Source organism: Coenobita brevimanus, chromosome 107 (genome assembly GCF_032717465.1).
Source record: "Coenobita brevimanus isolate Jiangsu-jjx chromosome 107, ASM3271746v2, whole genome shotgun sequence".
NCBI lineage: Eukaryota > Metazoa > Arthropoda > Malacostraca > Decapoda > Coenobitidae > Coenobita > Coenobita brevimanus.
This window is the reverse complement of record NC_137060.1, coordinates 29296010-29311803: the sequence shown is the minus strand read 5'-3', so window position 1 is coordinate 29311803 and position 15794 is coordinate 29296010. Positions and strand designations below refer to the sequence as shown.

At 41.8% G+C, this 15794-nt stretch overlaps 1 protein-coding gene across 1 annotated transcript in view; it reads right to left on the bottom strand.

The window, feature by feature from the left end:
* Positions 1–1832: 1832 nt before the first annotated feature.
* LOC145416773 (sushi, von Willebrand factor type A, EGF and pentraxin domain-containing protein 1-like) overlaps positions 1833–15794 on the bottom strand; it is a 70426-nt gene continuing 56464 nt past the window's right edge. The window contains exons 23-26 of the mRNA XM_080285694.1: positions 8904–9110; positions 8151–8208; positions 7849–7961; positions 1833–2227 (exon numbers count right to left, since the gene is read on the bottom strand). Coding sequence (XP_080141820.1) covers positions 2034–2227; positions 7849–7961; positions 8151–8208; positions 8904–9110 — 572 coding nt within the window. The 3' untranslated portion in view covers positions 1833–2033. The remainder of the gene's footprint in view (positions 2228–7848; positions 7962–8150; positions 8209–8903; positions 9111–15794) is intronic.

Below are 15794 nucleotides of genomic sequence, written 5' to 3'. Positions count from 1 at the left end.
AATGACAGCCATGAAAGAAGTAGACAGCACTACATCAAGTGAGAGAATGATTGGTGGCCTCACCTACCACCAGCAGTAGTGTACATTAACAAGGTAATTCTTGTATTTAATTGTGGAACTGGTGTATTACTCAAGTAAGGATAAATACACAGATCATAATGTTATATAATTCAGGAAAAGGTGAAAATATCAAAATCAAGTTATGTCTGATAACATTTCTCTTCTTTTCCAACTTTGTTATTTCAAAATGATATAATGGTACTATATATTCTTTTGTTTTAATTCTTTTACTTTTTTCACTGCTGTTTTCCTGTTCCTTGCATTTCATTTCTGCCCTACCAAGGTTAGCCCTTTATTGCTAACTGCCCATTCATTCTTGCACCCTACCCTAATCCTTGTTTGTCCCAGTTTGCATTAATTTGTCCTAGCTTATCTCACCCTGTCCTAACACTGCCTTTTCTTGTCTTACCCTGATGTAAAGTTACAGTGTCTTGAAACCACTGCAAAACCAAAACAGAGTTTGCTAATTTCAGTAGTGCCAGTAATCAAGCTTGTTGCAACCTCATTTCATTATTTCATTTTGTTTATAAAGGCTCCAACAAGGGATTTAATCCCCGAGCTAGGCAACTACTGCCATATAGCCCTGCTAGGTTACAGGAGCGTGCTACCACTCCCGGCACGGCAGCCCCGGGCGAGGCTTGAACTCATGACCTCCCGGCCAAGAGCTCGATGCTCTACCTCTGAGCCAACGCGCCCCCAAGACTCCGACAAGCTAGTAGGCATTAGTCTTGGTCACCTTAGGGCAACTCTGCACATTGCTCAATCTTTGGCAGCCTCCCTATTCAGCTCTTTATCCCTGAGTCACACTCTGACCTCATCTCAGGTTTGTTTTGGTCTGCTTCTTGCAACCCTACCCTCATTATTCATACCTAAATTATTCAGCAATTGTATTCTGAGGAAGCCGTGAGGCGAAACGTCAATACACACTTATGTCCCACATCGGTGTTTCTTTTTTCAGATAAATCCTTAGATAAAGCCCAGAAAAATTAGATAAATTTTGCCTTGAAAAATTCGGAGTATTGGGATATTCGAATTACTGGTGGTCAGATTGGAGCACTTTTACTGTAACTAACTTGGAAAAGATACTCTGAAGTGAATTTCTTAGAAATTTCATGAAACCAATCAGTGCAATCACATCTTTTATTTTAATCTTCCAACCACCTGATAATTTAATTCAGCTTAGGGGTGACCCCTTGTTTTGAAAGGGTTAGCCTACACTGTACTTCCATTCACTACCCTGTTTTTCCTTTCTAATCCTACCCTGTGGTACCCCATTCTTGCTTAAAATCCCTCGTTCATTTTTTTTTCCCTCCCTTTTCACTCATCCTATGTGATACAGTACCTTTTGGTTTACCTTTCCCTGCATTACTTTCTTTCCTTCTCAGTTATATTCCATAGTACTCTACTAGTATTCTAGCTTGCCTCACTCTTCTCAATCCCATCCCATGACACTATGGTCTGTATTCTTGTAAGGTTGGGAAGGTTACTGTGGTCGCGGCGCGCAACTCTAAGGTTGTCAGTATCGTGCCCTGGCAACCTACTCATCAACAGTACTTCTGATTTCGTGTATACAGTAATATGATACAATTGTGATTCATTTAGAATATGTTTGTGTATAATAATATTTGTGTATAACATATTCAAGTACAACAATAATATGATTCATGTATAATATGATGTGAAATTGGACGCACTGTTTATAGGGTACTGATGCCAGGGTACGATAATGACAACCTCAGAGTTGTGCACCACTACTATACTGTAGTATCTCTTCCTTAATAACATGTATTTATTTTGCATATTACCTGTAAACCTCCCTATTGCCATGTACAGTATGTTACATAAATTTTCATTATATCAACAAGGGTTGTGTTAGCAACATACAAGAGGATATCAAAAGACTGTCAGGCAAAACAAATTGCAGTGGAAGATCGAGGCATTACAAAAACTCTGAAGCCAGTGAGAACATGGTTCTAAGGCTTGGGCAGACAGGTGGGGACGGGATGGGACCAAACACCGCCCTCCAGACACTTGATGGTGGAGACCCCATGTAGGTGGAAGCCCGAGCCACACGTGTATGTGACAGAGGCATTGACGTGGTAGTAGAACTGCACTGATGACATGGTACCCGATATGATGATGCCAGGGTAGGTGCATGGACGTGAACCTGAGGAAGAGTGGGTGAATGAAGGAGTCAGAGGAAGAAAGGAGAGCTGAGTGTTATCAAGATATGTCAGTATCTCAAAGATCTTGTGGTCAATAATGAGGATATACATCATATTTGCTTGGGAATGCATACATTATACACACTCATTCTAGTGTGTGTAAGATCCTATCAAGATTTCTATTAAACTGCTCCCCTCCAGTGCTAATAACACCATCCATGAGGGGTCTGTTCAAGGTGGAACAGATCTTGTATGTAAACAAGTTTTCTCCTATGCTGGTGTTAAATCTTTTCAGTTCCAGCTTGCAACTATAGTTGTGTGTTTTGACTAAACAACTTTCTACAGTCAAGACTGCCAAACCCATTCAGTATTTTAAAAACACCAGTGAGCTGACCTCATAGTCTATGAGTTTCTAATGAAAAGAGTCCCAGAGCTCTCAGGCAATCTGCTAATTCAGTCTTCTGATGGATGGAATATTTTTTGCAGCCCTATCTTGAACTTGTTCAAGTTAATCTATGTCTTTCCTAAGTGCAGATGACCAGAATAGCACAGAATATTCCAAAAGCGGCCATATTAAGAAACTGAAGAAAGTAAGAACAATATCTTATTCCTATGATGAAACTGCCTCTGGATGTCACCTAGTAGTTTCTAGGCATTTTTCTCTAACTACATGCTCTGTTTAGATCACTACATATCAGTACACCTAAGTCCTTCTCCAAATCATTCATCCTTAGAGTTTTCCCTAAAAGTGATTATTCTGACCTGGGATCTACATGGCCAATACGTATCACCTTGCACTAAGTTAAATGGCATTTGTCATGTCTCAGACCATTTCCCAGGCTTGCAAATGTCTGCTTGGAATTTCTCAGTCCCTTCACCTAATCCCTTTTCAAAAACATTCATCCTCAGAGTTCTCTCTGAAAGTGATTATTCTGATATGGGACATATATGGCCATTATGTATCACCTTACACTAAGTTAAATGGCATCTGCCATGTCTCAGACCATTTCCCAGGCCTACACATGTCTGCTGTAGTTTCTCAGTCCCTTTGGGACTTCTCACATTTACTCAAAGTCTGATGTCATCAGCAAACTTTGTATTTACACTAACAAACCACTACCTATGTCACTGTTATACCAAATGATGACCTGTAATGGACCAAAGACTGCCCCTTGTGGAAGTTCAGAGGTGACTGAGGCCAAAGCATAAGAAATTCCATTGATTACTATTCACTGTTTCCTACCTGTTAGCCATTTTCCTATCCAGAGAGTAACCTCTCTATTAATACTGAGCGAACACACTTTTTATATTAATCCAAGGTGAGGCACTTTGTCAAATGCCTTTGAAAAGCCTAAATAAAAGATGTCCACTATTTTACTCCTATTATACTCACTATAAACACTGTGTGTAAAAATTAAAGCAATTTGGTTAGCCATTATCTATGGCAGAGGAACCAATTCTGGGAGTCCATAATCAGGCTGTGATTTTCCTGGTGTTCGACAATCCTGTCTACAGTTATTTCTTTTAACAGTCTCCCTGTAACAAAGGTCAGTCAAACTGGCTGGAAGTTTATAGAGCATTCCTGATCACCTCTTGTAAAGATTAGGATCACAGCCACTAGCTTCCAGCCTTCTGGCACTTCTCATCAACAATTTGTAGATTTCCACAAGTAAAGGAGCTACCTGGTCACATACCTCTTTAAGAACCCTTGGAAAGATTTTATCTGGACCAGATGACTTAGAAATATTTAGACTGTCAATTCTTCCTGTTCCCTCCCCAGGTGTAAGAATCTTCTTTCTCATCGACCAGCACTGTACTGGTCATGCCATGTCATGTGTATCTTCTAATGTAAAAACCAATGCAAAATAGCTGTTTAGAGTGTTGGCCATATTCAAGTCAGGGACTTGCATTATTCCTCCTTGATCCTTGAGTAGTCCAATATTGAGTACTAATAATAAAAATAATAATAATAATAATAATAATACTGTGTGTGTGTGTGTGTGTGTGTGTGTGTGTGTGTGTGCATGCTAATATAATAAAAATAATAATAATAATAATAATACTGTGTGTGTGTGTGTGCGCTAATATAATAAAAATAATAATAATAATAATAGTGTGTGTGTGTGTGTGTGTGCGCGCTAATATAAAAAAAAAAAAATAATAATAATAGTGTGTGTGTGTGTGTGTGTGTGCGTGCTAATATAAAAAAATAATAATAATAATAATAATAGTGTGTGTGTGTGTGTGTGTGCATGCTAATATAAAAAAATAATAATAATAATAATAATAGTGTGTGTGTGTGTGTGTGTGTGTGTGTGTTCTTACCTAATTGTTCTTACCTAACTGTATCTTTACAGGAATGAGTCAAGCTCGTACTGTCCCGTGTCTTAAACCATATTTATTGTACATATCCTTAAATTTGTGAATTGTTTTGGCACACACTATTTCATTCGGTAGTGCATTCCATTGATCAATTGCTCTGTTTGGGAAACTGAATTTCCTTACATCTTTATCACCTCTCTTCTTATGCAGTTTTTTGCAGTGTCCTCTTGCTGATGCTTCTCCATATGTTAAGTAATCATTTCTGTCTATTTTCTCCTTTCCTGATATGCACTTACATAGCATTATCATGTCACCTCTTTTCCTTCTCTCCTGTAGTGTTGGTAGTTCCAGTTTATTTAGTCTTTCTTCGTAGCTTAGGTCCCTTAAGCTTGGTATCCATCTTGTAGCGGCCCTTTGAACTTTTTCAGTCTTGTCTATATGCTTTTTGAGATGAGGACTCCAGACTACTGATGCATATACCAGGGTTGGTCTAATGAATGATGTTATTATCCTTCTTAGCATGTCTTCATTTATGTATATGAATGCTATTCTCATTTGCAAGCAGTGTATACATGTTCCGTACCTTCTCGCTGATGTGGTCAGCCGGAGATAGTCTGTTATTGATAATCACACCTAGGTCTTTCTCTCTTTCTGATGTGCATAGGGTTTTATTTCCTAACTTATAATCCCAATCAGGTCTTTTTCCACTTTTACCAAACTTGATTACATGACACTTGTCCACATTGAATTCCATTTGCCATGTACTACTCCATTCATGAAGTTTATTTAATTCTTCTTGTAGCTCTTTATAAGAGTCTGTGTTAGTAATTCTCCTTTGTATTTTTGCATCATCTGCAAACATATTCAGATAGCTCTCATTTCCAGTGTTACTGTTTATATCATTTATATACACTAAAAACATGATTGGTGCAAGCACTGAACCCTGTGGTACTCCACTAGTCACTTCTTTCCATGATGAGTAGTTTCCTCTTAGTACTGTCCTCATTTCTCTTTTTGTGAGAAAGTCTTGCATCCAACAAAACAGTTTGCCTCGAATTCCTCCTTGATGGTACAGTTTCCATGAAAGTCTTTGGTGTGGTACTGTGTCAAAAGCTTTCTTGAAATCTAAATAGATACTGTCCACCCATCCTTCCCTTTCCTGTATTGTGTTTGTTACTCTGTCATAGTAGCTCAACAGATTAGTAACACATGATTTTCCTTTTCTGAAACCAAACTGTCTTTCTGTTATCATACTGTGTTCTTCTAGATGATTTACCCAAGCTTTTCTTATAAGTTTTTCTAATACCTTGCTTACAACACTGGTCAGTGATACTGGTCTGTAGTTGAGTGGATTTTGTCTATTTCCTTTCTTGAATAAGGGACAATATTTGCTTTTTTCCAAATATCAGGTAGTTTACCTTGACTCAAGGATTTCTCGAAAATTAAAAATAATGGTTTCCTTAACTCCTTTGCACATTCTCGTAATACCCAACATGAAATTTCATCAGGACCACTTGCTTTTCCTCTGTCTAATCTACTTAACTCCTCCTGTATTACTGTTTCTGTTATTTGTATATCTGGTAGTATGTGTGGACATGCGTGTTCCACATAGTCCCTCCCAAAATTTTTTTCTTCTGTAAAAACTAATTGGAAATTCTTATTTAGTGCTTCACAAATATCTTTCTCTTGTGTATAAGTGATTCCCTCGTCCGTAATAGATTGTATTATATCTTTTATTTTGGTTTTGCTTCTGATATAGCTGTAAAACAGCTTTGGTTGATCACTACTTTAATTTATTATATCCTCCTCAAACTGTTTTTGGGCTTCCCTCCTTATTCTTGTATAGTCGTTTCTTGCCTGTTTGTAATTATTATACGCCCTTTCACTATTGTGTCTTCTGTATCTATTCCACAACAAATCTCTTCTTTCTTTTGATTTTTTACATTCTGTACTGAACCATTTCTGTATTTTCTTATCTGCTTCTTTGTGCTGTGGGATGTACTTCTGGACTCCTATTTCATAAAATTCACAAAATTTTTTATATACAGCATTTAAATCTTGTCCTCTAAGCTCATTTTCCCAATCAACTTCTAAGAAATACTTCTTTAGGTCTTGATAATTTCCCTTTTTATAGTTTAGGCTCTTTTTGTAACTGTCATTGCTGTTTACTATGTCATATGCTATCCTGAAGTTATAATTTAGTACTGCAGTGTGTGTGTGTGTGTGTGTGTGTGTGTGTGTGTGTGTGTGTGTGTGTGTGTGTGTGTGTGTGTGTGTGTGTGTGTGTGTGAGGGGAAAGAGAGAGAGTGGGGCACAAAGAGAAAGAAAAAGAGCATGAGATGATGAAAGACAGAGAAAAGAGATCAAGAAAATGAGATAGTGATGCTAAGGCAGGGGCACAGTTGTGAAGGAGAGGATGAGAAGGAAGATAAGGAAGGAGGTGGGGGAGACAGAGAGTATGAGAAGGAGGAGTGAGCAGAAAGACAGAGAGACCATTATACTCATACACATGCATTGACATGAACTTGAGGAGTGACAGTTGAGGGAGTGTAAGAGTGAAAATAAGAACAGTGGGAAGTGAGAGAGAGAGAGAGAGAGAGTGAAGGTGAGAGGGGTAGAGTAAACGAGGAAGTGAGAGGGAGGGGTAAAAGTATTGCAGCACATCTGAAACACTCACAGATATGGATGAGAAACGAGAAAAGAGCACTAAAAACATTAAAAAGCTATACTGTATCTACTGAATTTAAAGGCAGGGATGGGGGAATGGAAGACAGTTGTTACTGTTCCGACCTAATTCAGTATGCATCCACAGGAAACTGGCCACTTTAACTACATGCTCCCAGAGATCTTTCTGTTGAAGTTTTGTTGAATGCTTTTGTGCTGTGATCACAGGGTGCATGAAGTAAGCAAATGTGCTGTGGTTTGGGCAGTGTGGGGATGGTGCATTGTTTGTGAGCTGTGTTTTATTCTGATACTGGAGAAGGGAAAGTAATTCCTTAATGAAAGTGCAAAACTAAATCTGGGAAACTAAAGGTCAAGGATGGAAAACTGAGGGGAAATAGAATATTAATACTGTCTACTGAAAAGTCTTTGGGGACTTCCAGGCAACACCAGAGAAATAAAGGTACTGTACTAAATACTTAATGTACTAAAGCACAGTGCCAAATCATAGGAACCTAAGGAATGAGTAAGGAATGGAGCTACACTGAAAATAATAAAATGCATCTGATGGACATGGGTAAGAACACACAGGAAAGGATGGAACTATGCTAAAAATACAAAGTGTATCTGGTGAACTCACATGTGGGGACAGGACTGGACCACAACCCATCATCCTGACACACCAACACTGGATCCCCCATCAGCACATACTGGCTCGCACACCGCACCTGCACCACATCACCTGCTGTGTACACGTCCCCATCTATATGCACCTCCTCATTTCTTGTGTACACCTCACTGTCTCCATCCTCGCTTCCATCCCCACTTCCACCATCATCCTCCAGTCTGCTCCCTTCATCATCTGACAGCTCTCCTCTCCCCACCAGGTCTTCTCTCCCTGATGTTCCTTTCCCAAGTTTACCCTTCTGCCCCCTCAATCTGTCTCCCCCTCGCACAATTTGTCCATTGGCTGGGGGTGCTGGAGTATCACACCTCACCTCTGTAAGAAATAGAGATTAAAACTGCAATATGAGACTAATTTCTCAATCCATCAATGGGGCAGAACCTCTACCCTTATCTTTGTCTGTAAGGGAAGTTGTTGCTAGGATTTCACCTTTTTGAATGAAGACCTATTGTCGGCAGCTGAAAGCTTTAACCTAAACTGCACCAAAAATGCTGTACTGTAAGAGTGAGTGTCATCATAAACTGTTCTTTGTGCAATCCTGCAAAGACAATAGGTTTTTGTTTAGCATGAAACTCTGGCTACAACTTCCCTCCTGCAAATGGTAGAATAAGATGGTAAGCACAGACTATGGCTCATGCATGTACAATCCAGAATTGTAATGAATAAGTATGTGAACAGTTTGGATATAATAATGGATGAACATATAAATACTGAAAAGATTAAACAATAAATGAATATGGATGTTTATTCATCATCTAATCCTGTGTTGCCCCACGAGAAGCGTAGGAGCCCGGGGCTTAGCAAGTTGGTAATGACATTTAAGATGAAAGTGACCAGACTCATTCATCCTTGAGTGGCATTATGTGAGCAATAAACTCCAACCACCCCTTGGATATAAACCTACACAGGTTCAATCCAATTGGAGCACCCTAATTACCCTCTAAACCATCAGGCCTCATAACACAACACTGGAATTACACACAGACTTTACTACGTTACATTACACTCACTCCTGCAGGTGGGTGTAGGATGCGACCATGACCCTGATGGCAGACAGCGAGCCTTCCTTGCCCCAGTGAGATGCGCTCCAGACTGGCAGTAGAAGGTAAGCTCTGTGTTGAGTGCAGTGGCCCCAGGGGGTGAGTGCAGTAGGAGTGGGGGCTGGCCAGGTGGGACTGGGGGATCATTTGGGGACAGAATTGGGGGGCACTCCACACCTAGGCAAAGGGAAGTGGGTGCTTAAAACTGTATGGAATTACAAGAGGATCTGGACAAACTACATATTTGGAGTCAGATCTAGAATACAGACTTCAATGAGGAAAAAAAAAAAAAAATAGATATGAGAGAGAGTGATAAAGGACCTAGCTGGATATATAATATATGTACAGAGATAATCAGCAAAGCAAAAGAAGAGGACTTGGGAGTGGTCATATAGGACAACCTATTACCAGAAAAGCATATCAACAGAATGACTGGAGAGGCATACGGACTGCTGGCGAATATGAGAGTAACTTTTAATTACACGGATGAGGAGATGCTGAGTGAGTTATGATAAGACTGAGATTAGAATATGCTACAAAAAGTTCAAAAAATGGCTATGAGGATGTTATCCAGCTTGAGAGAGTATTCCCACGAGATGAGACTGAAGTTGATGCTACCGACCCAATGAGGGAGCAGGGAGGGAGGAGTACTGATTATGATGTTCAAAAGTGTAAGAGGATTGGAACTGGTAGACAGACAGGATCTTTTTGTGATGGATGTGGAATGAACAGGAGGACATGGGTTTAAAATAAAAAAAAAACTTAGCTTTGTATAGATATTTGGAACAATCTAGAAGAGAAAATGGTGTGGGCAAAGAATACCCATGTGTTTAATCTGGATTAAAGTAGACAGCACAATATGAGCTTAGCTCAATTCCTGTATGCTACAACTAGGTATACACACACACACACACACACACACACACACACACACACACACACACACGCATGCACGCACGCATGTACACACATCGGCTCAGTGGTAACGTTCTCGCCTGGCATCTGCTATGACAGGGGTTCAAGTCTTGCTTGGGATGCAAAAAAGTTTCACTGACAAAGAAGGTGGTTACTGTCCCCTTTGAGCAAGGGGATGTGTGTGTGTGTGTGTGTGTGTGTGTGTGTGTGTGTGTGTGTGTGTGTGTGAGTGTGTGTGTGTGTGTATGTGTGTGTGTGAAGGTCAAGGCTTTGCCCTTAGATCAGACAATAAGAGCTCTCAGCTCTCTTCTGGGAGGGTAAAAAGCTGATGATCACAACCGTCACGTGATCCTGACCGACCCGGTAAACACACACACACACACACACACACACACACACACACACACATTTGACAGAATATTGCACTAAAGACTTTTATGGAAACTGTACCATCAAGGAAGAGTCTACGGCAACCTGTACTGTTGGATGCAGAAGTTTCTCATAAAAAGGGAAATGAGAACAGTACTAAGGGGAAATTACTCATCATGGAGGGAAGTGACTAGCAGAGTTCCACAGGGCTCAGTACTGGCACCAATTATGTTTTTAATATATATAAATGACACAGACAGTAACATTGGAAATGGAAGCTATCTAAATTTGTATGCTGATGATGCAAAAATACAAAGGAAAATTACTAATGCAGATTCTTGCAGAGAGCTACAAGAAGAATTAAATAGGCTTCATTAATGGAGCAATAAATGGCAAATGGAATTTAATGTGGACAAGTGTCCATTCTAGGAGATTTCAATGTTCACCACCGTCTTTGGCTCTCCTTTCCTTTCACTGATCCACCTGGTGAACAACCCTACATCTTTTCTATCCTTAATGACCTAAAGCAGCTTGTACAGCACCCTACCCGTATCCCAGACCGCCTTGGAGAGAGCTCCAACATACTTGACCTCTTCCTTACAACTAATCCTTCTGCTTACACTGTTAATCTTTTCTCTCCGTTGGGCTCCTCCGATCACAACCTTATCACCTTAACCTGTCCTATCACTCCGGTACGGCCTGTGGACCCTCCAGGGAAACGTTGTCTGTGGCATTTTGGAGCCGCCGATTGGGAGGCCCTCAGGCAGTACTTCTTTGATTTTCCCTGGAATGATTATTGCTTCCATGGCCGGGAGCCAGCTGAGCGTGCCTTGCGCATTACGGAGGTTATACTCTCGGGCATGGAAGCATTCATTCCTTTCTCATATCCTTTGACTAATGCAAGAAAGCCTTGGTTTAATCACGCTTGTTCTAATGCTGTCCGCAACAAGAAGAGGGCCTACAAAAGTACCGGAGCCAACCCACCCCTGAATCACATCATCTTTACGTTTCTGTCCGGAATCGTACTAAGTCTGTTCTTCACTCTGCTAAAAATAATATCATCCGTACTAAATGCTCTCAACTCTCCAACTCGAATTCTTCCCGCTCCTTCTGGCACCTTGCCAAAAACCTTTCCAACAACTTTACCTCATCATTCTTCCCTCCTCTTTTCTACTCTGATGGTTCTGTAGCTATTTCTTCTACTGATAAAGCAGTGTCACGGGGTTTTTATAATATCACGGTAATTTTGATATAAATGGTTAAATATTATTTAAATTGATAATAATATTCAATAATATTGAAGAGCAGAGACAATGATTGTCTTGCTACATCAAGCAACGATTACTTTACGCTGACTTGCTAAGATTCTCAAGAACGAGAATTTATAAACTTTCTCAACAGTACACAGCAGAGACTAATTACTCACAATTGCTGAATTACTGTACTGTTAGCCTCTGGAGAAAGTTACATCACCCCTGACAATAAATAACTAATACTAATAACAATAACATCAGGTTCTTGCTGATGCATTAACTCCTGGCACAACGGATTTTAAGTTAATACAAGACTGGTCTAAGTACCAGTTATGAAAGCAAACGTTTATGCAAGCTAGGAGCTGTATGGAAAATAAGCTTAATTATGGAGAAATGAAACAAGATTTTTACTCTACATTAAGCTCAAGAAATAGAACTGTTAAATTTATTAATCACAAAAATAAATTCAACATTACATTTCAAATCAAATCAATGAGACGCACTCGCTCACTCACACAGAAGCTAAATACTTACGCCTAGGAAAAACACCTTAACTAAGCTCTTAAAACTACAAAATACACAAAAAGAAATACCAGTCGATGAATACTATGTATCACCCGAGGAGTGGGGGGTGGGAGTACTGGGATTAACTGTACTAATGGAGCTTGGGGTGCTAGCTGACCTCTCCACTTCTGAGCACAGACCCTTTCTCCGTCACAGCAAACACAAGACTGAATTCAAATAATGCATAAGCAGTACGCACAGGCCACCGGAAGAAGGCGTGGCTAACGGTTGAATGAAGCAGAGGCAAACGATAAAGAAATAATTGTATCGCTCAGTAGCGCACTTAGTGACGTGCATTAAATCGGTCACTTTTTGAAAACGGTGACGAATTATTTGAAAAGTATACCCCGGAATGGAGAGAGAAACGGTTAACTGAGCGATACACAGTGAGTTTTCCACTAATAGTTCGTGGCTTCTCACAAAAAGGAAATGTCGCGAATTGATTCGTGACATTACGCCCATGAAAATTAAATCTTTCTTCCTTCAGAAGAATGATTTCAATATACATACATATAAATCCTAACTCAGTCACACAAGATTCACACTGTGGTGTGTGTGCTATCCTGCTACAGGAGAAAATCGCAGTCGCCAGTGAGTGAAAAAACCTCGTATTTACGTTAATAGAAGCAAGCTTGAGGGAAAAACTCCGTGACGACGGTGAAAATCCTGTACTCAGGTCAAACTGAGCGAAAATTCGCTACATTTACACTGACAACTAATTGTTGTGTAGCGTGGTGTATGTAATACGCGGTGTAGGTGTGACAGTTGTAGTGTAACTGTACCTACGTGTAAAATGACACAGTAAATAATATGGCGACGACGAAGGCAGAGGAGAAGAGGCGGCAGCGTGCGGCAGACGATCAGCTGGCCCGCACAGCAAAACTGCTACACCCATTGCTGAACCTGCAAAACCAATTAAGGTGGAGCATCAAAAGTGTCAATGAGACAAAATTCTTATTATGTTACAATTACTCTCTCTGGCTAGCAGTCAGTACATGCTATGAAAAGTACACTCGAGGTCGCCATTAATTTTAGCACACAATTATGCTCGGCGAGTTGAGAATCCCTGTGCAAACTCGGGTCTTCCATAGCCTCGAACTGCACACGGGTCCTCAACCTGTGCCTCAACCTACAGTACTTATATTAGTATCGGGGAGCTGAGAATCCTTGTGCAAACTTGGGTCTTCCATAGCCTCAAGTCGCCTCTGCGGAGTTCTCTCTCGAACTTCCCCCTTAACCTACAATACAATACTTATATTAGTACCGGGAAGCTGAGAATCCTTATGCAAACTTGGGTCTTCCATAGCCTCAAGTTGCCTCTGCGGAGTTCTCTCTCGAACTTCCCCCTTAACCTACAATACTTATATTAGTATCGGGAAGCTGAGAATCCTTGTGCAAACTTGGGTCTTCCATAGCCTCAAGTTGCCTCTGCGGAGTTCTCTCTCGAACTTCCCCCTTAACCTACAATACTTATATTAGTATCGGGAAGCTGAGAATCCTTGTGCAAACTTGGGTCTTCCATAGCCTCAAGTCGCCCCTCAACTTCCCCCTTAACTTACGGTACATATATTAGTACCGGGAAGCTGAGAATCCTTATGCAAACTTGGGTCTTCCATAGCCTCAAGTCGCCTCTCAACTTTCCCCTTAACTTAAGGTACATAATATGCATGTACAGGCCCTGGACATACTGTGTCCTGTGGGGCCAATGGGCGAGACATCAGGTCTGCACCCACTTCACCACTACCCTGTCTCTCAACTGACTCAGAGATTACAGGTGTGGTTATGAACGGCACAGGAAGGACATGTCCCTGATCAGTGGTGATACTTTGGCACACACTGCAGGAACGGACAAAACTGTCTATGTCTCGTCCCATCCCTGGCCAGAAAAAGTCAGCTCGGATACGGCCCTGGGTCTTCCTTTTGCCCAGGTGACCTCCTGAGGCTGGACAATGACCCCATTGTAACACTGCTGGGCGGTACTTGGCGGGAACGACAAACTGCAGTCGAACTCGCCCTCGGGTGTTCGTGGACTCACGGTAGAACCGTCCTTGTTTGCGAAGGAACTTGGCTCGACCTCCCGTGAATACTTAATCACTCGACCCTTTTGTTTATTCCGCACGGCAGCAAGTGTCGGGTCAGAATGTTGTTCTTGTACAACAAGTTGACTGCACATCAGATCTTGCGGCGATTCAATGATCACTGGGGTGACACAGTCTGGAGCCTCAGTCATGGCTCGTGTCACCGCAGCAGCCGAAGTCTGAGTAGCGCCATCGGAGCAACTATCCTTGACTCCATTAATATTGCCTACTATTAAGTCAAATAGAGGCTCTGGCATGACAACTGCAAGTGTCATACCAGTATAAAATGGAGATGCCACCTGGATACATGCCTCAGGGAACAATCTCACTGATCCATCAATAAGGCTTACATGGATCTGTCGACCTGTATACTGCTCAGGCCGAACTAGACTCTGCTTGACAGAGCAACCTGAGGAACCATTGTCTCTCAGGACCTTCACAGGAATGTCTCCCACAAACCCTGGCTGAACAAGGAAGGTACTGTCACCTGTGGGAGGGCTCAGTGGAGGAAGCAGCTAGCCACTCATGAGGCTGCTGAATTGATGTGGCAAACATTGTGCCTTGAGGGTTATATACTTGAGAAGATGGAACATTGGCCATCTGTGGAGGGAGGTTCACTGTCACTGTGGGACTAGTGAACTGTGGGGAAGTACCCACACTGGTGGGGACGTGACCACCGTGCTGCTGCTGAGGAATGAAGGCTGCGTTCGCTTCCTGCCTCTTTTGAGCTGGTGGTGAAAAAGTTTGTCCCGACGGTCGGTTGCGTGGGCTGATACTGCTGCTGGTTAGGGTACTTGTTGTACCTCTTCCACTCAAGTTTCTGAGTGTTTTGCCCCTGGTCCTTCCACTGCGGTTTTGGACCTTGGCCATTATTCTGAGAATGGCCTTGGTGCTGGGATTCAGTCTGAGACGGCTTCCCAGACTTGGCAGTATCATTTCTGCTCCAGGTGTTTTGCTTACGAGCTTGATACCCGTATGCAGTAAAGAATGCGTCAGCCTTCTCTGCCATTTGGCTGGCATCTTTCACCTGGCAGATCTTAAGCTGTGCTATGAGCTCAGCAGGCCACGACCCCTCTAGCTGTGTACGCAGCATAAGGTCAATTATCCCCTCACGCGTGGAAGGAGTTTCATCTTTCTCCATCCACTCATTTAAGTAAGCTGTGAGACGATCAAGGAACTGAACAGCTGTCTCCTTGTCTTGGAGACGAGCTCGCATGAACTGAACTTTGGCGTCGTCTACTGTGAGACCATACGCCTTAATGAGTGCAGCTTTCATCATCTCATATGTGAGATTGTCTCCACGAATTCTGTGGAGAATATCGAGGGCAGGGCCATCAAATAAACTAAGAAATTGGATCCGCTTAGCTGCCTCATCCAGTTGATACATGTCTGCCATGTCCTCAAAACGAGCTATGTACGGCTCGATTCGCTCGCTTTCCTTGTATGAAGGAAGCTTGATGCGTGGGGTCGCTAGGACATGTGCAGGGAGAGCGCTCGTGGAGCTTGAACCAACTGCACCAGATGTGTCTGAACCCAAGGAATCTCGCTTGAGCTTCAGCACTTCAAGTTCATGTTCTCGTTCTTTGTCTCGTTCCTCACGCTGTTCTCGCTCGTATTCCCGTTGTTCCCGCTCGTATTCGCGCTCTTTCTCACGCTGCTCTTGTTCATATGCACGCTCTCTT